Here is a 23224-nt window from a genome sequence, read left to right as displayed (position 1 = left end):
AGTAGTAGGCCAGCCGGTATATCCAGCCCTTACGTTGCTACGGTTCTCTAGCAGTGTGGAGCCTTTTATGGGGCACCCTTCAGCTAATTGGTGTTCCCAGAGAGATGAGCGACGATAGAGGAACTGGGGCAATGGGGCAAAATTAGAGCGATGGACATGACAACCCATCTTTTGACCGATGAAGTCCCCTGGTCAAAAAGCTTCACAGAGCTGCTGCCCAAGTAGTGAAGAGGTTCTCAGCAAACTGACTGTACCATTTATTTGCTAAGTCATCCAAGGTTGGCGGAAAGAGCACTAGGTAGGAGTCTTCTTTGTTGAGGCCACGACCCTTACAAAGGTATAAAATCTCCTAGCATGGTCATCTGAATCCTCTGTGGAGGGTCCTCTGAAAGTTGGAAACTTTATGGTCACCTTAGCCAGAACACTTGTGACCTCCTCCATGATTTCCTGCGAAGGAGTGTGTTGCTCAAGAGCTTGTTGTAGCACACTAGGCAAGAATTTTAATGGGGAAGGTGAACTGGTAGGTGAAGAACTAGTTGAGAGAATGGAGGTAGCTGCGTGGGATAGAAGGGGTAACTAGTCCGGACTTCTACTCGGCACGAAAGGTTGACGCTTTATTTGGTAGTACTTCAGCGGGCTCAGTAGTCGGCTTTGTTGATCTTTAGACTGCCTTGTATGTCATGCAATAGCAACAACCTACCCAAGCTCTGGGCGTCAAGATCCTCGAACTTGCTGAATAGTCTAGACCCACTAGACCAAACCCGACTAGACTAGGCTACTAGCTAGGCTTGGCTAGACCACTCGTGCTAGATAGGGGCAAGAGAGACTAGACCAGCTAGACCAAGCTGGACGAGGCGAAGATGGACTAGACCAAGCTGGACTAGAGCAAAGCTGGTCTAGACCAAGCTGGACCACACAAAAAAACTAGACCAGGCAAGGAGTTGAACTAGCTAGCTCCTCAACCTATAGCTCAATGGAGTGGAGTGAGACTTCCGTTTGGGTGTGCCAAAAATGAGAGCACCTGTAGCACGGAAAGTGTGTCGTGCTCTCTACAGCAGTGTAACAGGGAACGGAGGGAACACGGCCCAAACGTTTCAAAACGGCGTTCTGGACGAGTTTCATTCCCGAAACGGAGATGGGAACGGAACGCCGTTCCGGAACGGGGTGTAACTAGAACGGTGTTCCGGAATGGGGGGAACGAGGTGGAAGAGGAGATGGAACGGTGAAACGCTGGGCAAAACAGACAAAAATAGGCATTTGGGAGAAAAAAGTGGGCTTTTGGGCACAGTGTAATGTGCAGCGGAATGAATGTTGTATTTTCTCAAGATTAGTGATCCTTATTGCTCAAGGATCCTTTCAGTTCTTAGGGAAGGATAGAGACTTCCGTCTTATGGAGAGTGCTATGATCACGAACAAAGTGAGTGGATATTGTGCGTGCAAGTGAATGAGACTAAGAGAAGGAGAGAAAAGAGATACGACACCCGAGAGGTTGTAAAATCCTCCTCCGAAGGTCCCACTCTCCTCGGCGAGAGTGGTCTAACTTTTATTGCACAAAGGTGTACAATGATGATGCATGGGCTGATGCAAACGGGGACTATGTCGGTGACGACGATAAAGACTTTAGGGTTGTTTTTGGTGTTCTTCTATTTGCTGTCCACAAAGGGGTATTGGCTAAGAGTCTGCACCACTTTGTGAAGCTGAAACTGAATGATTGACTGCTGTTATTATGGCTGAAATTCACTGGTTTTGTCGGGGCTCATGTGAAGATGAAAAACGATGAAGTGTTGTCCTTTTTGGCTGCGTTTTTATGTCATTGCCGTAGGCTGAAAACACTGGAACTGCAAGTATTTCTCATGCTGAAAAACGCTGGAAATGGCAGGTTTTCCAATGCTGAGAAAACGTTGAAATTGGCAACATTGCTAGCGTTAGTAAAACGCTACAGTTGGCTGAAATCTGTGAGTCAAAACGTTGAATATGGCAAGGGTTTGGTGAGCCAAAAACGCCAAGGATGGGGCTGCCTTGTAGGGGGAAACAAACACCAGGAAAGGGGGACTTTGATGGCGAAGCCTAATGTGCTTTTGCCTCAACCTTGCTTTTAATAACAACCTCAAAATAGGTTTGCCAAAGTGTCTCATGAAGGGGAATCAACAAAGATCCCTTGGCTTGGGGCTCAGGAGAAAAAGGCAAGGCCTTTTAAAAAAAAAAAAACTTGCTTTCCACGTGTAATACCTCAAGATGCTTATTAAGGTCTCATTGGAAAAGGAAAAAGAATAAGTTTGGATCATAACTAAATATCTTTCCACGTGCAGGGAGGCACTGCCATCTAGAAATTTCTGGTTTGTGGAAATTCTCAAAACACCCCTTCAATTTCAAAATTCCCAAAATACCCTTGTATTTATTTTGGTTGGATTTGTTCGGGATTTTCTAATCTTTTTTTGTCTAAATATAATGAAGCAATTTATCTGTTGAGCGTGCATAACCAACTCAATTTCTAGATTTAGCATGTTGTATTGATAGACACTGAGTCGTGTTATGAAAAGTTGCAAAATAAATTATGTGGAGAACGAGAGAGAGAGAGAGAGAGAGAGAGAGAGAGAGAGAGAGAGAGAGAGAGATTTCTGGCATATTTCAAAACAAGCAACAAAAGAGGGTTTTCTGCAAGGTGGGGCAAGGCAAGGCAGTGTCGTTGCGTGCCAAGTTGGGGGCATTTGAGGCCGAGCCAGAGGTGGAGCGCAGCACAGGGGTAGGCGGAGGTGTGAGGAAAAGGTTGCTCCATGTTGCAACTCTTTGTGCTGCAGGTCTATGTGTTTGACGGAAGAAGTCAAGCAAAGAAGCATGTACATCAACTCTCCTCGCGCCTCGAAGAGTCCAAGCCTGTGTGTGTGTGTGTGTGTGTGTGTGTGTGTGTTTCCATGTCTCCTGCTCGTTAGGTTCACACTGGGGCAGCCACGGCACCGTACAAGCATGAAGGAAGCTTGGTTTCCTTCTCTCTCTCTTATTGTATGCAACATTGTTGCAGCTGTCCATGCAAGCCAGGCGAAGCTGGGAGAAGAGACAAAGCATGGAGCTGCGAAGGGAAGGAGTTGAGGGTGGAGGAGATGGAGCACTGCCGGGGGGAGGGGGGCTGTCTTGATGATGACTACAGTGAAACTGGGAGTGATGGACACGAGGAATGCAGGGACGAGTGGGCAGCAGGATCGTCACGATGGACAAGGGGAGACGCCATGGTGGCATGGTGAGGGACACTGAGCATGGCACCCTTGCGAGCAGGGCAAGAGGGGATCTCGTGAGATTCGCCTTGATAAAAGCAACGTGGAGCCAGTAGGTCAATCGGAGATATTAGTGTTGTTATTATATTTCCCAGAATCTTCTGCAGATCCCCTTTGAGATTCATTTCATTCTCTTCATTTGGAGCAAAAGCTCCTCTCATTATAGGGAGTTGAACTCAGGCTTCATGCGCTAATTGATCCGTCGCCTCAATAGAAGCTAATACTCATGAAATTGCGTTTCGCATTTTCTGGATGGCATTACACTGTAGGTCTTGCGTTCAGGGCCTGGTTTAGGGTATAATTGGCTTTGCAGATATTGCCGACAACTTACTGCAGTAAAAAAAACTGTGCCGAGATTACTGCCGTGTGAGACATGCTTGACTTTGTGTGTATGAAAGCACCGTCTGAAGAGTTTGCCTTGTTTGCAGATATTTCCAGCAGGTTATTGCAGGAGCATAGACTGTGCCGAGATTACTGCACAGTGAGACATTTGCAGGGAAGCATATGTGTCTCTGGTTGCAAGTGGAGAAGTAGCAAGTGGGACGAGCTTGTGGGTGTTTTTGAGAGTACAAATGACAAGCATAGGCGGAGTGGACAGTGATATCAACATGAGGGAGAGTGAGGTATGTCCAGATCACATTGTGCTTTGTTTTTGGGTAATGATTCGGTTTATGAAAGTTTCATTGTTATTATGCTTTGCTATGTCTGATGGTGCGCTTTGTCTAAATTTTAACCCGTTGATGAGACATGTCACTTGTGTTGCTTGTGTATGTGTAGAAGTCATGATTTGTATAACCAAAAAACTTCAATCTTTTTTTGCATATCTTGGTCAGGATGTGTCTCCATTTATTGAGGTTGTGGGGGCAAATGGAAAAGTGGTTCGTGAGTGTCATGCGTCGCAAATGTGCATTGATAGAAAGGTTTCGTACGAGAGGCGATGTCTTCTTATTAGACATCTAAAGAATGTTCATAAAATCACTAATATCCATATTCCAGAGCATAAATCTGGGCGACCTAAAACTAGTGAGAGACCACCAAGAGCAGTGTCCCCTAGATCTAAACGGCAATGCATGACAAGATTTGGGAATGTTGCACATAGAGTAACAGTGGCACGAAAAAAGTTTCACAAAGATTTAGAGCAACGAGCAACTAAAGAGTGGGAAAGAGTCTACGATCGAGAAGGGAAATCACAAATAGAATGGGAACACGCTTGGATTAAAGCTCAAAAGATTGCATGGGAAGCAGACATGCCGAATAGAGTAGCAAAGATGGAGGCAAAAATAAAGCGCGGGTACAAAGCTCGCGCGAATGGGACCCCACATGATGCCGATGTCTCTCATGAGGAAAATTCTAGTGCCGACGAAGAAGAAATCAATGATTGTGAGGATGGGTCTTCCATTGTAAGTTTTGTGCAACTCTTTTTTCTTCAAGTAGTTATATTTTTATATTTTCTCGATTTATAATTTCTTTGTTATTATAGCATGTTTCGTCATCCACTTCTAGCTTTACGCATGCCCAAAGGATTACTTTCGTGGTGAGTCACGACCACCTTGTATGTGAGAGCCACGACTTGAATATGGAGCAACTTTTGGAAAGGTTTGTTGCTAATATAGATTTGTACAAAATGTGTAAATCTTTCAAGCGTATTAAACGAGGAAACAATGTAAGTGTATTTCTTTTAATGTAGGTGCCATAAAGGAGTTACGTTTCTCTTGCAATCAAGTCGGGCTGGCCTTGAATCGGGTTTAGATACCCAAGTTATCGATGATGTTTTAGATCTTGAGGCTTCGACAAACGTTATCAATCTCTTTGCATTGTGAGAAAAATGTCCCTAATAATGTTTAAGTAACGTAGATTTTTATGCTTTTATAACTCATTAAACTACTATTTGATAGATGGATGGAAAATATATTACCGTCAGATGTTCTCTCAGCGGTACGGTGGGTGGATAGCATGTGGTACCCTTTTGTCTCGGAGCGTACTATAGGAGACCATACTCTCGACAATTTCTTTGGGACTCCCGATTTAGGAAGTCATATCTTTACATTCTTCCCTGTATTGGATGGGTATGATTATTTTACTGTTATGTATTACACAATAGACAAGTAAATGCGAAGTCTAAAGTTGACATGTGAATGTAGATCTCATTGGGTTCTTTTGGCATTTTACAATGCCCATGTGATACGCATACCTCCTCTTTCTCGACGACGGTCATCGATACTACTCTTTGACTCACTCTCCATTGTCACCATGGAGAGACTCTTACCGAGTGTGTCTAGGTATGCATTGCTTTTACTCCTTCATAATGATTGAGTTGTTTGATAAGTTTCAATTAAACGCATGCATTTGGTTGAAGGGTACTAAAGCATTTAAGTACACATTGTACAAATCTACAAGTCAAAGAGGAGCTAGAAGATCCACGGGAATCATGCGAAATCATTACTTCAAAGGTTGATAGCTTTTAGTGTAGTTTTCTTTTATCAAGTATTGACATTTTTATTGATAATTTAATGATATGTTATTGTTTGCAGTGTCCTCAACAACCAAATGTAACCGATTGTGGATATTATGTAATGACTGCAATGAGATTGTTGATCAAAACCACTTTCAAAGACAAGAAACCTCAACTCAATATGGTAATTTCATGTTTTGAATGAAATATTTATTGTCAAGGTTGTTTGAAATCTACATGGTTTTTTATGCATATATTTTTTGGCAGTTAAAAAAGGATTGGTTCGGGCATGACGAGGTTGATTTTACAAGAAAGAAGCTCAACGAGTGGTTGAACAAGCAGTTGGGTGAAGTCACGGTTTAGAGGGACACAATTTTAGTGTTGAGCGGTATTTAGATTACATTGATATTGAGATCACCATTTTTGGTATTCGGAGCTAGCCTTTTGTGTCGATGCTACATTTGTAACTTCTTGCTTTAAATATAATCCGACGCTTCGTATCGATGTTGAAGTCTTTTATGTTGCATACAAGTGTTTACATTCATTATTCTTTGCTTTTCATGCAATGTAAAGTTGAGTGTTTACATTCGACTTCAAAGTTCGTTTCATCGGTTATATTCTTTATGCACAATTGTAGTGTTGAGCGGTATTGAGATTACATAAAAATGTGTGGGTCCATTTCTTGTATTGGTAGCGGGTATTGAGATTCAAATTCAGTTTCATTTTGAGTGTTAAGCGGTGTTGAGATCACATCAATATTTGTCAAAGCATTGAGTGTTGAGCGGTGTTGAGATTACATCAAAATTGGTTACATTCGTAACTCCTTGCTTTGGTTACATTCTTAATGCATAATTGTAGTGTTGAACGGTGTTGAGATTACATCAATATTTGTCAAAATGTGATCACCATTTTTTGTATGCTTTGTTATTCAAATAGAGTAACATTTTGAAGCCTTTCTCTTATTGCATACAATGTAAAGTTAAGTGTTTACATTGATATTGAGAACTCCATGAGTAGAGAAATTTGTAGAGGAATCTGTATATGTAAAGAGTTGGAAAGAGTCGAATTTGAATATGAAGAGATGAAAAGAGTTGAAGTCTTTGAATGTATACAAATGCATCCAACTAGTCTTTGAATATGTATTCAAATTTGTATACAAATACATCCAACTTGTTACATAACTTCGGAAAAAACTTACACTCCACTGTGCCACAAAACTAACCTCACCACACCCTCTTGAAACGAAGTAATCTCGACACAGAGTGTAGAGATTACTTTTATAGTAGGGAGTTCTTAGTTTCTAAACTTGATGGAAAAAAGTTGTTGAGATTACTTTTATGGCAATTTCTAACTCTTTGGAAAAGTAACCTCAACACACTGTGCCGAGATTACTTTTATGGAAGAGAGTATCAAATAGCAATTCTCTGGAACAAAAGTAATCTCGACACATTGTGCCGAGATTACATTTTACATGGTGTGGTAAACAGTTTCAAATTACTAACTCTCTGGAAAAAAAGTAATCTCGGCACATTGTGCAGAGATAACTTTTATGGAAGAGAGTTAGAAATTTAGATTTGTCTACCATTAACGTAATCTCAACACACGAATAATGTTTGGTTTAGACCATGCTTAAATAAAACTCGTCAAAATCAACCGTTTGTATTAAAAAAAAGCTTGAAATAAAATTGTCATAAATACGTCATTACATGGCTTTAACTAGAAGAATACAACAACAGCATTCTGACGATGGAAGCTTTGATGCCTAGTAGTTGTTCTCCATTTTCTCGGGTAACTGTAAAGCAATACTCCACATCTTTTGCACCACCAGATTGGTAAGAAGAGATCACCCCCCCAAAACTCTCATCTTCATTACAAATGCAAATCACTTGACCCACTAAAGATTGAATGACATTTTCCTTGATGTGCATAGGCTTTACTGGGAGGAGAGCATGACACGTGTGACACGTGGGTGTGATTTGAGAATCCACTAGCAATGTTTTGGTACAACAATGTGGACACCAAAAACGGGGCCGTTTATCAAAACGAACACGAGATCTACCTCTTTGGTGCTTGCGTCTGAGTTGACCCGTTTGACGCAATGGTTTGGAAGGTTGGTCGGTTCCGTCAAGATCTATGCTTTGTTTTTCTTCGTTTGTGCGAACTAGTGGCCCACCATGACCAAGCCGAGTTGCTGTAACGTGGGCCTGTATTTTTCTAATACTTCCTCTCGCAGGGAGATCAATATTTGTAGGGATCACAAATGTTGAAAGTGTACCTTTCATGTTTTGCAACTATTGCCTGATGACTTCAATCTCTTTGGGATCCTTGGAATATACCTCTTTTTGTATAGTTGCCAGTGCATCCTTGAGGTGGCTGATGAGATCCACCACATCATCTTCCCTCTCTTGTATATTATTATCACTATCGTGCGCTTCAAAATCATGATGTGTGGCATCTTTGTAGATATTAGATGCGTCTTCATGTGCACCATGTAGAAATTCTTTCAAACAAGGAAAGTGAGTCAGTACTATCATTCAAATACCATTAAGATGCTTACATTGGCTGCCCCAATCCAGACAATCACAGTAATTGCTTTGCAAGCTGACATGATACCATATACTCTCAGTTGTGGTACTTTGAATCTTGAAGAGAAGTGACCCTTCATTTAGAACGTGAAAGGTAGATGGTGTGGTTTGAAACCTCTGCAAGATTCTCTCCCCTTCAAGCATTTTTGCTGTCTGCATCTTTGTTCCCCCCTGAACGCCATATCGCCCAGAGTCAGCTACCATGCAAACCATGAATTAGACATGAATCCAAACCTTCAACGTATAATTCGTGATAAACAGAAAAGAGATCAAATTACCTATTTCTTGTTTTTGTTGAAAGAACCTCAAGAGGGTACCACCGATGCGACTTCCAGACTTCGAATCACCCACAAGCGCATGCAAGAGCTCCAAGATAGATCGATTAATCCGAGCATCCAAAAGAGTATATTTAATATATTGCCATAAGCGCTCCACCAAGTTTGTGGTGTCAACATTGCCATGTCTAAACATTCGTCCAAACCTTGGCCATCGGGTTCTCCACATGCAATCCCTTCCACACCATCCATTAGTAACATAACGAACTATATTTGGGTATGGTGAATACCTCACCAATAGCTCTTGAAATCTGCCTTCAAAATCTGATTCTGTCGCACAATGCATTAAGTTTGACAAATCATTATAAACATCGTCCCTTAACTCTTTTGGAACCTACATTTCAAAACAAACGTGCATATGTTGTGCATCAATTTTTTAATATAGATCAAATAGTTACAATTAAGTAACTTAGTAGTATAATACCTAAGGTAAGAGATTCTCCACCCATGCTTTCTTGGTATGGAACCAACAAAGTAGAACACGGCATGCAACCTGATACTTATTCCCATTGGCGTCAACACTCCAACTATGCGGGTCTTCATCCACGACCTTCGATATAGACTCTAGTTCTTGTTGTGACTTATCAATCACAATAGCTGACAGACAAATGTGGTCCATCCTCTCAAAGACTATAGCAATTGTCAACTTTAAAGCAATGACGTCATGATGGCAGCCAGGATCTATCGTACACAGCATGAACCAAATTGGTAGGCCAACACCTTGTTGGTTTGGCAACACTGCAGCATACAATGGTAAACCATATATGTTTGTTTTAAATGTGTTGTCAATAGTCCATGAGTTATTTGTAGAGAATCGCTTGGCCATTTGCAACATCCAGTCATCTTGAATGATCAAGATAAAAGGCTTATCTTTGTCATTAACTGCTTTTGGATTGTATGGTTGGCAATAAACCACCTGCATAAAAATTTGAATGTAAGAAGAAAATAAATTTGAATTACTCTATATGACTTATGACAAAACATTACCTTGTTGGTTTCACGTAATTTCATAGCCTCCGTATACATAGAAACCCAGTCATCATCTGATACGCGACCTGTATCAACTTGATCACTTAGAGGGTATCCTCTGTATAAAGCAATTTGTTGAAGAAGCAAGTCAAAGTGCTACCTCGACAACGCATTTGATAAGACAAAATATTGATTTCATGCGGTATCATAAAGAACCTATAGATAGTACAGTCAAGAAGGGAGGCTCGCTCCATGTGAAATCTCTCTTTTGACAAAGACATAGAAGCAACATATCGAGCATTTCCAACATCAAAGAGATCTTCCATGCAACACTCAATTACGGATGGATGGACGGGCAAGTGATACATATCACTTCTTGAACCTGGAACATGACCACTGTAGATAAATATGAACATCATTACTCCCATTGGTAGTTATCACTTGTATTTTAAACAGACAACCACATTTCTTTGATGTCCTTGTTCTCTTTTTATCTCCCCTTCGTCGAGGCGCACCGATTTTTATGCGCCCGATTTTTTGGAAGAACGGACCATCACTAGCCTTGTCTTGTGCTCGATAATGATGGTCTTTAGGTGCCCCTCTTTACGTGTTTGTAGTGATCACATTTGGAGGCTCTTTATTCACGTCCATTCTTTGACGCCATGATCTTGAAGTTGAAGCATTAGTTGCATTGCTACATCCACAAGCATTTATGTACTCTTTGATGTATATGGTAGATATACCATGCTTCGTAACTTCAATGCACCATTTGGACTTGATGGAAATTAGGGTTTTATTAAACCCTTGGTGTTTTGATCCTTCAACAATGTGGGCAACTTTTACAATATCCTCCCAATCTTCAACACATGGAACTCTCACCGGCTGCGAATCTCCCAAATATAAACAAAGCCTTCTATCCTCATCAAGCCCAACATGAAGCTCATCCTTCACCTTGCGCCACTTCTTCAAATCCAACATGTCTCTAGAGTCATAGGTTTTAAGAGTCTCCAATGTTGTGGAGAGGTCACTTTGAAGCACTCTTATCATGTAATTATATGCCTCTCTGTGAAAGGAAAAATATGTTGTGGACACATAGAGATTTGGATCCGGAAATACCTTAACCATTTGATCTTCAAGAGGCCGGCTTTCTCCTGTTGCATCACCTTCTTCATGGAGTACCTCGAAGTCGTCATCAATACTTTCACTACTCACATCACTTGAATCCTCATCAAACAACTCTTCAAGCATATGATCACCTTCCACGTTTTCTTGATCCCAATCCATCACTTGGTTGTGATTGAGGGTGATTGGATGAGAAAGCACACTTCTTTCCGTCCGTGAGTGTGAATGTTACTGTGTGTGTGTGTGTGTGTGTGTGTGTGTGTGTGTGTGTGTGTGTGTGTGTGTGTGTGTGTGTGTGTGTGTGCACATGTGCGTGTGCAATGGAGAGGGACAGAGAGATGCCAGTTTTTTTGCCCTGTGCCGAGATTACACACAGTGTGCAGAGATTACATACAGTGTGGATCTCTGCGTTACTTTGATGTGAGTAGAGAGTTAAAATCTTTAAAGTAGGATGAGTGAATGCTGAGCATACTTGCAAGAATCATAAATGAAAGAATCTACTTTAAGCTTGACTTCAATGCACAAATAAAGGATGCCGTGCCCCGCCGCCAAAAGTGATAACTGTGCCGAGATTACTTTTTGTGCAGAGATTACAATTGCACGGCGTCGAAAAAATCCGCGGTCCTCATTGAATCTTGATCCAACTTTTCACTCCCACCTTTGATCCCTTGAGTTGGACCCCATGTTACATATAGACGAGCCCCCCCCCCCCCCCCCCCTCCCCCAACTTGCCACCTTGCAGCTGCTCCTCCCTATCGTCTTGCCGTCTACCCTTGATGCCCTCTGTTGCCTCTCGATTGGTTGATGACCACCAAATGTCCCCTCCCCCCTCCTAGTTGCACCACGTGCATAGCCGTTCTCCTTCATGTTCTACTTGGATTAAGGCTACGCTACTACACATCATTTAAACTATTGCATGGATGCACATAGTTTTCATTGCCAGGCTTAATCCCACCTTTTGCATAAAGGCATTTGATGGATATTCCGCCTGTGATGGAGAGCACAAGCAAGGAGGGCGTTTCAGAGCAATACAACCCAAGAGAGAGCACAAGAGGATACTTTTCTCATGGCCTTCTTGAAAACGTGCGCTGCAAATCAAGAGATTAGTTAGGATGCAAAGCCTGCAATAGTGCCGTTCATTGCCGTAGCTGAATCAACCAGTCAGAGGCTACGCTTCATCTGGTATTTTGCAATGGCAGCTAACTAACAAAAAACTTCGACCTCATGTTGCCAATTTTGCAGCGTTTTTGTTCCTGACGCTGCTCTTACTATTCCTATCGTGGGTCTGAACCTTCACAGGTACCCCTCTCCAGTAACACAGAACCAACACAAACCAAAGACACATGCAAGCTTGTGATGCCTTTGCAACGTCCACTGCTCACACACACACAATTTTGAAGGGGGCAAGTATGTGCCAACGATTTTGCAAAAGTCGTTAATATTAGGAATCTGAGGCGATGCCCTCTCAGAGGTTGTGTACCATTGACAGGGAAGGCTTCTGCAGACGCTCAGACAATAGTTGGGAAGCCAGGTAGGTGGAGCGAGCTGTAACACAGAGCTGCAGAAGTCACGAGGGAAGAGTATATTTTTTAACATTAAGCGAGGCTTGATGTTGCAGCGTGGGACATTCATGGGGATGGCTTAGGCTAGCAGTCGTAGAGTAGTCCGCACGATTTGGTGAGAGATCGAATCCTAGCTTTTCTCTTTTGATAGATAACTTAGAAGGAAACATTGCACCGAACGGCATCTGGGCAAATTCCAACCAATAAATTGAAGAACCTAGTATGTACCACACAATTTTGAAGGGGGCAATAATACACCATGATTGCAAAAGCAGATATAAAAAACTTTTCATCTTCCAAGTTCTTTACATGAGACCTTTCAAAACCTTTTAACGCTTTTCAAATTCCATCTTTATCATGGAATATTCACATTTTCTCAATGTTTTATATTTTTCTGAAATTGGGGGAACCCACTCACAGAAAAGTAGCTCACGCATGCTTTTTGACACCCTATAGAGAGGTGTGAAAGCATTAGAATATGAGCTAGAGGCTGGCATTGACTGCTTTGAAAAAGAGATTACTATACCACTTGGCCCATCATCCTCTTCTTCGAGATGAGCCTCATCAACAACGACTCCATGCGATACCAGCTCATGAAAACTAGATCAAGGGCATACTGGCCCTGCTTGGGAGGTGTGCCAAGGGGCTATGTTGCTATTGGCTTTCACCCTATCCACTCTTGGCCCTCTACTCTCCTGTGCTCTTGCTCAAAGAAACTATATATTATTGAGTAGCCCAGCTCGTTGTTTACTTTCTGCTTTCTGGCCACTCTCCTTGGGCAGTACTACTCATGCGCTTACTTGCACTCAATCAACCATTTAGGGGTTGCCCTGTCGCCCCACACACACACACACACACACACACACGAATTGGGTAGAGGCCCTATCTTGCACCTTTCTTCTAATAAGAGAGCGGAGGGTGGTAGGCATCTTAATCAGTGGCCCCTATAGCAAGGCAGGGCATGTGGACTTTGTTGGGGCCACATTTTGATCTCTGAATGCTCAGTTTAGGCCACTCTTACCTAGGCAGCTAGTATTCGAGTTTTATTATGGAGGCACTATAGAGTAACTAGAGTGCTTCGTTAGGCGCATTTGTATTGAATCAAATTGAGGGTTGTCACCTTAAGGTAATAGGATTTGTGAAAAACAAAGCACAAACTCTCTCTCTCTCTCTCTCTCTCTCTCTCTCTCTCTCTCAAGCTTTTCTCTTCTATGTTCTTGTTTTCTTATGTTTACAATGCCACCTTGTTGATGTCTCAATTTTGATATGTCTAAATATGTTCTTAGCTATTAAATTGTATTAATTCTTTGATCCAATGTTGCTTTATTTTGTGCATTCTTGTTATTTGTGTAAGCATGGTTGAGTCATTCGAAGATTCAACAAGTGTATATATTCTTGGGGAAGAAAATGGAGGGGGGGGGGGGGGGGAGAGAGAGAGAGAGATACCTTTCGTCAAAGCAAGTTTTTTTTGTTTCTTAATTGGTATTGTCTCAAGTGCGTTACGATTGTGATGCAACAATTTTGAGTCGTGTACCTCGCCAAAGAACTGTAAGAAAGGTTAGAATTTATATAAAGTGATACGGATCGTTTAAAATATGTTCATTTTTGGATGTTGTCCCCTTTTTATGTTTAGAAGAAAAAGAAAACATGCCGCAGTCTCCTTGCATGGGGGAGTTTGCACAGTCCTCCCCAATTTTAATAATACGAGGGAACGTGCCATTCCCACGATAGCGTGCAATTTCCAATGTGTTCGTTCCACTGTGTTCTTAGTAATGAGTAAAGAATACAAAGTGTTTACATACCTTCTGTTTCTACATTCATTTGTGGATTGTCCTAACCATCATGATGATGTCAGCTAAAGCTCCTTTTCAAAGAGTCTCCTTGTCTTTGTTGCTTTCATGGATCACACCATCTGTCTCACAAAAAGTCTGCATGTCTTTGCCTCTGTTAAAAATAGCAAGAAAGATACAAAGTCTGCCACAGCCATGTTGAGGATATCGTGCAGTAAACACATTCCAAGAGAACATTCCAGAAAAAGAACTTCTCATGCTTTCATGCGGGTACCAGATTTGGCATACGAACTTCAAAAATGTGTTCCCCAAAAATTGGTGAAGCTCTGTTTGTCTTGTTGGATTGGTTTTGACAGCTCATCGCTTTTGACGCTCTGTCTGTCTATGCTATCAACCATAGTATCACCAATCACATCTTTTTGCATAGCCAACAATCTTGTTGTGAATTCTCCCACATGTAAGTGTCTTGCATTAGGCCATAAGTCTTCATGGTGTAAGCATAGGAGATTGCGGTAGGAGAAAGGCCTTCCCTTCACGTCTGGTTAAAACCACCCAGAGCTTCCTTGTCCTATCCATGTTGGACATATCCTACACTCAATACATTTCGAGTTATAAAAGTCCAGAGAGAATCAACCAAAGCGCCACCAAGCATTACATTTTGCATATGGAAACATGCCTTCCCTTTGCATCCAATGTGCATCTTTGCCACAATCGTGTTGGGCATATCAACCATGACATTCAAGGCAAGAAGCCCATCGAGAGAAAACTTGTGCTTTTGTGAGCTTCGTTAATCTATGTCTTTTTTAAGTAGCGCGTTGTTGAGGAGCTTACTATCTATCCTCCTGATCTAGTACAAATCCTTCCTCTGAGCTGTCGCATTTCTTGCAATCAACACACTCCAAGAAATGGCACAAGAAATAATTATGATGAAATGCCCTTGTGTTACATCAAAGAAAAAGTTTAGAGCTTTCTTAGTAAGATCGAGCTAGGCATCAAACTTCTATATGAGCACTCCAACTGTTTTTGCCTAGTGAGAAACCATCAAGACGAATGTATAGGTGACCCAATTTGGAGAGATATAGTTACTTTGCATCTGCTAAAAACAGCCTAGAGCTTTTTGGCCCTGCTCTTGTCGTGTGTATTCCTCTATCAGTGCATTCGAAGAGGCGACATTCCGGATAGGAAGCTCCTAAAGCATTTTTTGTGATTTCCCAAGCGCACCACATTTGGCATACATATCAACCAAGATAGTGGCAAGCACGACATCCTTTTTCACTATCATAGAAAAAGCTCATCTAGAACTTTTTGTAGTTACGTGAGGGCACCACATTCAGCATACATATTGATCAAATCAGCGTTAAGCATGACATTCCCCTCCAACGGCCGTGACTAGCAATTACATCATGGATTCTCAAACCCATGTGAAGGTCTTGCATAAGGTGACTAACTTTCAAGGTGCAAGCATGGGTGAATGGAGTTGGAATTGATGTGTGTTGTGAGTATTGCTTCTTCCCTAGAGTTGTTAGTGGATTTTTTGCCTCTCTATGGATATTTTTTGGCACCACAATTGATATACATATCGACCAACATACACAGTCACCAGTATGATCCTAAATGTACTTTTCTAATGCAAAGCAACATATGTCAATGTTGAATTGGTACAAATCCTTATTTTGAGCACCTACTTCTAGTTTAAATGCATGAAGACCATGATGAGTACTCAAGCACGTGTATGTGATTGCATCTGGAGAGAGACCCTCTCTTTTCATCTGTTGAAAATAGTCAAGAGCTTTCTGGCGCTGCTCCTGTTGTGCCTATCCCACAATCAATGCACCCCAAGAGACGGCATTCGGGACAAGAAGCTCCTCAAGAACGTTTTGTGCTTTTTGGAGTGCACCACATCTAGCATATATATCAATCAAGCCATTTCCAAGCACGATTTCTTTTTGCAATAGCCCTTCACTAATAATATCAAAGTGAATTTTTAAACTCATGTCAGCATCTTGTGTAGAGCCACATGCCTTCAAGATGCACTCATAGGTGGTTGCTTCTCGACATAGGCCGTCACTTTGTATCCGTTGAAAAAAGACTAGAGCTTTATGTCCCTACTCCTGTTGTGTGTATCCCGTAATTAGTTGAAATTGTTCCAAACAGTAAGCTTCTCAAGCACATTTTGTGCTTGCTCAAGTGTCCCACATTTGGCATACATATTGACTAAGGCAGTGCCAAGCACGCCATCTCTTTTCAAGGGCACCTTGCATAGAGCCACATGCTTGCAAGCTACACACATAAGTGATAGTGTCTGGAAAAAGGCCCTTGCTTCACACTTGCTGAAAACAACCCATAGCTTTCTGGCCCGCCGGCCCTTGTTGGGCATATCTTGCAATAAGTGCGTTCCAAAAGACGACATCCTGCATAGGAGCACCACATTTGGCATACATATTGACCAAGGCATTGCCAAGCACATTATTTTTTTGCAATAGCCCCTGACTAACAACATCATAGTGAAATTTTACGCCCATATCAACATCTTGCGTACAGACACATGCCTTCAAGATGCACACATATTTCATTGCATCTAGAGAGAGGGCCTCGCTTTGCATCCGCTGAAAATAGTCGAGAGCTTTCTGGCCTAGCTCATGTTGCGCATATCTCGCAATCAATACACTCCAAGAGAAGGCATTCGGGATAGGAAGCTCCTCATGCACGTTTTGTGCTTTTTGAAGTGCACCACATTTGACACATATCAACCAAGGCATTGCCAAGCACGAAATTTTTTTGCAACACAGTGAATTTTTAAGCTCATATCATCATCTTGCATAGAGCCACATGCCTTCAAGATGCATGCGTAGGTGATTGCATCTGGACAGAGGCCCTCACTTTGCATCCGTTGAAAACAGTCAAGAGCTTTTTGGCCCTGCTCCTATTGCACCTATCCCGCAATCAATGCACTCCGAGAGATGGCAGGAAACTCCTCAAGCACATTTTGTGCTTTCTCAAGTGCACTACATTTGGCATACATATCGACAAAGCCATTGCCAAGCATGACAATTTTTTGCAACAGCCCTTGACTAACAATATCAAAGTGAATTTTTAAGCTCATATTAGCATCTTGCGTAGAGCCACATGGCTTCAAGATGCACACGTAGGTGATTACATCTCGACAGAGGCCCTCACTTTGCATCCGCTGAAAACAGCCCAGAGTTTTTTGTCTCTATTCCTGTTGTGTGTATCCGGCAATCAGTTGACGTTGTTTCGAATAGTAAGCTCCTCAAGAACCTGCTGAAAACAGCCCAGAGCTTCCTGGCCTGGCCCTTGTCGGGTATATCGTGCAATTCGTGTGTTCCAAAAGATGACATCCCGCACCACATTTGGCATACATATCGACCAAGGCATTGCCAAGCACAACAGTTTCTTGCAACAGTCCCTGGCCAACAATATCAGAGTGAATTTCTAAGCCCATATCGGCATCTTACGTATAGACACATTCCTTCAAGATGAACACGTATGTGATTGCATCTGGAGAGAGGCCCTCGCTTTGCATCCGCTGAAAACAGTCGAGAGCTTTTTGGCCCTGCTCCTAATGCGCTTATCCCACAATCAATGCACTCCAAGAGATGGCATTCGGGACAAGAAGCTCCTCATGCACGATTTGTGCTTTTTGAAGTGCACCACATTTGTCATACATATTGACTAAGTCATTGCCAAGCATGAGGAGCTTGACTAACAATATCAGAGTGAATTTTTAAGCCTATATCGACATCTTGCATACCAACACATGCCTTCAAGATGCACGCGTATGTGATTTCATCTGGAGAGATTTTTGGCCCTGCTCCTATTGCACGTATCTCGTAATCAATGCACTCCAAGAGACGGCATTTGCAGGAAGCTCCTCAACACGTTTTGTGATTTTTGAAGTGCACCACATTTGGCATACATATCGACCAAGGCATTGCCAAGTACGACAATTTTTTTCAACAACCCCTAACTGACAATATGAAAGTGAATTTTTAAGCTCATATCAGCATCTTGCGTAGAGTCACATGCCTTCAAGATGCACACGTAGGTGATTGCAAGAGACGACATTCCGGACAGGAAGCTCCTCAAGCACTTTTTGTGCTTTCTCAAGCACACCACAATTGGCACACATATCGACCATGACAATGCCAGACATGGTATCTTGAACTTTTTGAACAACCCTTGACTATAGCACTCTCATCATGAATTATCTCACCCAGGGGGAGGCTTTCGAAGTGCTTGTAGGTCTTTGCTTCAAATCTCGTGTGAAAAGAAACCAAAGCTTCCTTGCCACAGCTATGTTGAGTATACCTTGCTATCAAATCACTACAAGAGACATCCCAAAAAGGATGACCATCAAGAACTTACGTGCTTTGGTGAGGGCACCACATTCAACATACATATCTAGCATACATACTCTCATCCATGTCATCAAGGTGCAAGATGCATCTAGAGACTTGCCTTCGTATCTTCTGAAGTATACGATCTCATCATGAATTCTCTCTCAGTTGTTGCTGCTCTACTGCTGGGTCGAGAGGTGCCTCAATTCAAGACTTGCAGTTTGCAATAGAGAGCTGTTTAGATTCAAGGAGTTGTTCAGCAACACGAGGACCGTCGCACGTGAGCTGTGAGCATTAAGCAGCTGTATGTGCGCTTTCTTGTTGTCTTTTTCATGCAGCTCGCCACGTCAATACCCAACTCTTTCAGTGATTGTACGGCCTCATCAACATTTTTTTGAACAAAAAGAAAAATAGAGCTTAGCTGAGAACACGTTGTTGGGTGTGCTTAGCAATTTCTGGAATTGCTTGCAATCGCACTACCTTAATTAAAGAGAAGAAAGCGGAACATGACTTGCAAAAACCCGGTGTTTGGTAGTAATTCAATTACCTGCTTTTGGGAGGAGATAACGACAAAAGCTCCTTCAAGACCAAGCCGGCAGGCGATGGCATAGCTAATGCCCTGCGTGGAGGCACTTAGCACAACCACCTTGCCTTTGATCCGTTTGCGAAATAGAACGCTGCAGCTTGTTGCAAGTCTATCTCTCTCGGAGCGCGCTTTTATTTTTAAACCCTGTGATTAAAAAAAGCTTGCGAATGTTATGCCAGCCACGTGGACGAAGGTGCTTCCAGATTTTTGAATTTTCCTTCTACGCTAACGAAGTAATGAACATAGCTAAACGAACGTGGGAAGAATAGTAGGCAATCTTTCTCTCACTTGTGGAGTGACATGTTTCTTTGCTCTTTACTTGGTACATTTAATGATTAAATCCTTTCATGTTAAATTTCATTGTATTTGATACGTTCACAAGGTGAAGATGAGGAGCGTTCCTTTGTTGGGTTTCCCTTATTTTTAGGGCATGAAAAGGTATAACTCCAAAATTTTGTCATTAGGAGAACTTTGGGCTCACTTTTGGGCCTTGTAAGAAGTTCCATGCCATCTTAGAGAGAGAGAAAATGAAAATGTTGGATAGTATATTTTAGGTGGGGATTTTTTGCACCAACAAACAACCAAAATGACATTCATTGTTTGGTAGCCTTCGTCTTCTTTTCTTGTCCTTCTTTCTCTTGTTAGGAATCTAACTAACCGTATGACTAATGTTTGAAACACCAATTTACAAGCGTTTCCTCCAAAAACATAGGCTACAGGAACTGTATCAACTCTAAACATGGGACTACAACAGTGATTTCAAATGCAAACTTCCATGCCTTCTCTGCCAAAACTTGAGATATTTCGTTAGTCATAGGAATGGACAACATTTCTTTTCCTGATGAAAACATCAGTTTGAACTTGCAATCCCCAGTCCCTTCATCTTCAACACTAACCTGAAGAAAGAACACGTATCATCTTCACGTTGATGTATTGCAAGCGTATGCACCATTGCAGAAACGTAGGAAGGAGTCTTTCTTATCCCAAAGGGGAGAAAGAACTTAGAAGGACAAACAAGGAACATCATTTGGATTTGTGGACCGATGGGTCTATTTACCCAAAGGATCCTACAATAAATGCACCACCTTCCTTTGCTAATATCATTAACCTTTTACATTTCAGAAGCGATGGCAAGGATGCGCTACTCGGATACAGTTAATATTTAGCAATGCAAGGATTGAATGCAGAAAAGCAAATAAACCTCGTAGCAATGGAGAACTTGCAGCTAAAGAAACTAAATGAAGCATGCGCTCAAAAGATTTCATCAAACAGAGAGACAATCCAAAGCCTTGAGAAGAAGATCACAAATTTGTGAGTGAAAGACACCGTGCTCGGGAGTCGGAAAAGAAAACGGGATCTATGTAGCATAGAGAATATGAAGATTGGTAGTGGCGGCCTGAAAAAACGAATATGAACTTTAAGGTAACTCGAAGTTTGGTTCTGATTTTGTATCATATATATGCTTTACACTTTCTTATTACTGATCATGATGCATGGTGCTTTCTTTGCAGGACTTTGCTACATCCAAACTTGAATGGAGTAGGTTCCAATGCTGGTGTGCATTACAGTTGTCTAGTTCCAAAACATGCAGTTGAAGAGATGATAACTCAGAAGAAATTTGATAAATTGAAAGGGAGGCTCCTTACCTCTTTCATGAAGGAGAATCAGCTGGAGCCAATGGAAGTGCAAGCAATACTTGATGAGAGTGGCATCTCGCAGATGAGATACAGGATCATTGCTTCCAAAGCCATCACATGTAAAGGTTGCACGTCGACATGTAAATGATGAGGTGTTTGAGAAACTTGGATCACCATCCCATATTGAAGTAACATTCATAGGCAACAGGAGGAGAGAGGTACAGTATAACGAGCATAACAACCTCTTTGTTGATCTTGAATCATTGCAAAGATATGCACTCGATATGCAGTTCACTTCTTTGATATGAGTTGAGAGGAGTGCATGGGGTTCTCAAGTTTTCTTTGTAGCTTGGCGAGTGCGAGGTCCTGAAGAACAAGAAGCTAGAGAGAGTCACCATTACCCTCATGAACAGAGCTTTGGATCCATCAATAACCAAAGAGGACCCACGATATTTCAGCGAGCAGTCCAAAAATAATATTCTGATGCTAAGTTTATTTGAGGTACACTTGGTTCAATCTATAATAACAAAAATATTACATACATAGTTCTTGGTTTTATGTTCCTTTTTTTACATACAGGTCTATAAAGAAAATTTTGAAATTCTTCATTGGGTTTTTAGTCAAACCCAGATTCCTTCTATCATCAGTTACCAAAGAAACGGAGGTGTGCTTTCAATGGAAGGATTTGGTGACTACAAAGTTGAATGGAATATGGAAAGTGACTTAAAGACTCTTAAGTGCATGTATAACATAACACATGGTGCATCTGTGGCAAATCCATGTTTATACTGCATGGCCGATGCACAATCTCTTGAGAGTGTGCAATGGAGTAGAGTTCCCAACAAACATCTTCAAGATGAATCTTTTCAGCCAATGCTTGACATTCCTCTGTGTAGAGTTTACGTTTGTACACTCCATACACTCTACAGAGTAATTGAAAAGGTGGTTCATTTGTACATATGTTCTGCATGGACCTTAAAGCCGGTGAGTGAGTCAAAAGAATCATCAAATCATTAGAGGAAGTTCTCTCATACATTGGTTTGCATGGAGGCAATGTCAAAATCAAAGAGGACCCTAACATGTCTGAAGGTCATTACAAGGTACCAAGGAAAGCTTCGATAGGTGGCGTGAAGGCCAAAAGGTTGTCTTGGGTTTAGCCAATGCAACACATACTGTTCAACCATGGTCCTTATTTTGTCAAAACATACGACTCGTTGTCAATATGGTCCACACACAAGGCATGGAAAAGGCGCAATACATGGCAAGAACAAGTTACTTTAAGCACACCAGACACGGTGGAGGCAAAGATAGAGCCAATAGCCTATTAGAGTTACACCACTGAACTTATAGACAACTTATAAATAGAGCAAGGCAGAAAGAGCTTCTTCAAAGTTGAGAAATTACATGTTCTTTACAACCCATCCACAAAGAGAGGAAGGAAAGGGCTTTGGGCAACCCAAATGCGGGGGAGCGCCATGCAAGGTGGCGATAGTCACGAGTTTGGAGAAAGAGAAGATGGGCCTGATCCCCCCGTTTTTATTCTCTTCATTGCACCCCCTTCTTTGTCACTGTGTACCTCTTCGACGTGCATGCCCCTTAGCCGAACTCTTTCCTCTGTTGATGGTAACATCCCCGTAGGCATCAAGCATCTTGTATCCCTTAAAAATAGCCTTTTGTTGTATGATCCAGTCTCTCCGAGTCTTCGACATTTTCCGCAAGCCTCATGAGCTATGTACAACATGAAATAGGGGTTCTTGAGTGCTTGGAACCCATACCAGATGCCAAAAACGTGTAGAGCAAACTGTTTCTCTACTTGGATTATCCTTTCTGCGTTTAGTGGCACGGGATACCACACAATCTTGTAATAACTTTCAAAGGGAACTTTGCATTATCCTCAGAGTATTGGTTGTTGTATATTATGATCTACAAACCAATATCAAAACATTCATGGGTTATTATTGATATGCATACAATAGTGTCAAGTACTTGAATTTTTTGTACAAACCTTTTTATGGTTAAAAAGACCGATGTACTGATACAAACCGCATCCTTGCCTTGCACTCCAGTGACAAGTCCTTGCCTTGAGCCTCCTGATCTTCTAAGGAAACTCTCATCATACACAAGCACCTATCAACAATCAAATTTATCTCAATATTTCATATTGGGACATGGGCAAAACCATCTACATGACTTAAAGAAAATACCGTCTGATTCTTGTCCATTTCTAGCATGGACCTTCCCCACAAGTGAGTTGAGTGGTTTCTCCATTTGGGCCAGGGGTGCCACAGGGATACCCATGTTTTCTAAGCCGAGATGTCTTTGGTTGATTGGAACTGCTCTTTTGTTGGCAAATTGGCTTCCCTAGACTTTGCTTCGTTGAATTTATCATTGATCAGTTGACCCCTTGAAGTGAACTGTGTGTCTTGTACAAATGTGTCAGCAAGTAGAAGTTTTTCCACTCCATCCTCCACAAATCCCATGTCTGTCTCACAAAAGTTTGCAATTGAAGCTAAGAAGTAGTCCTCCCATGTATTCAGCTCATGCATAATATCCGTGAGG

General features: G+C 41.8%; 1 protein-coding gene across 1 annotated transcript; it reads left to right on the top strand.

Moving 5' to 3' along the window:
- Nucleotides 1-3642: 3642 nt before the first annotated feature.
- LOC147432430 (uncharacterized) lies at nucleotides 3643-6084 on the top strand. The gene is made up of 10 exons (XM_086491927.1): nucleotides 3643-3710; nucleotides 3766-3892; nucleotides 4103-4669; nucleotides 4750-4865; nucleotides 4957-5085; nucleotides 5165-5335; nucleotides 5411-5548; nucleotides 5626-5719; nucleotides 5801-5905; nucleotides 5989-6084. Exons 1-10 carry the CDS (start codon nucleotides 3643-3645, stop codon nucleotides 6082-6084), a joined length of 1611 nt encoding a protein of 536 aa, XP_086348053.1.
- Nucleotides 6085-23224: the final 17140 nt, after the last annotated feature.

Source organism: Adiantum capillus-veneris, chromosome 20 (assembly GCF_014529385.1).
Source record: "Adiantum capillus-veneris isolate H3 chromosome 20, ASM1452938v2, whole genome shotgun sequence".
NCBI lineage: Eukaryota > Viridiplantae > Streptophyta > Polypodiopsida > Polypodiales > Pteridaceae > Adiantum > Adiantum capillus-veneris.
The sequence above is the reverse complement of the archived record's forward strand: the minus strand, read 5'-3'. Positions and strand labels throughout refer to the sequence as shown.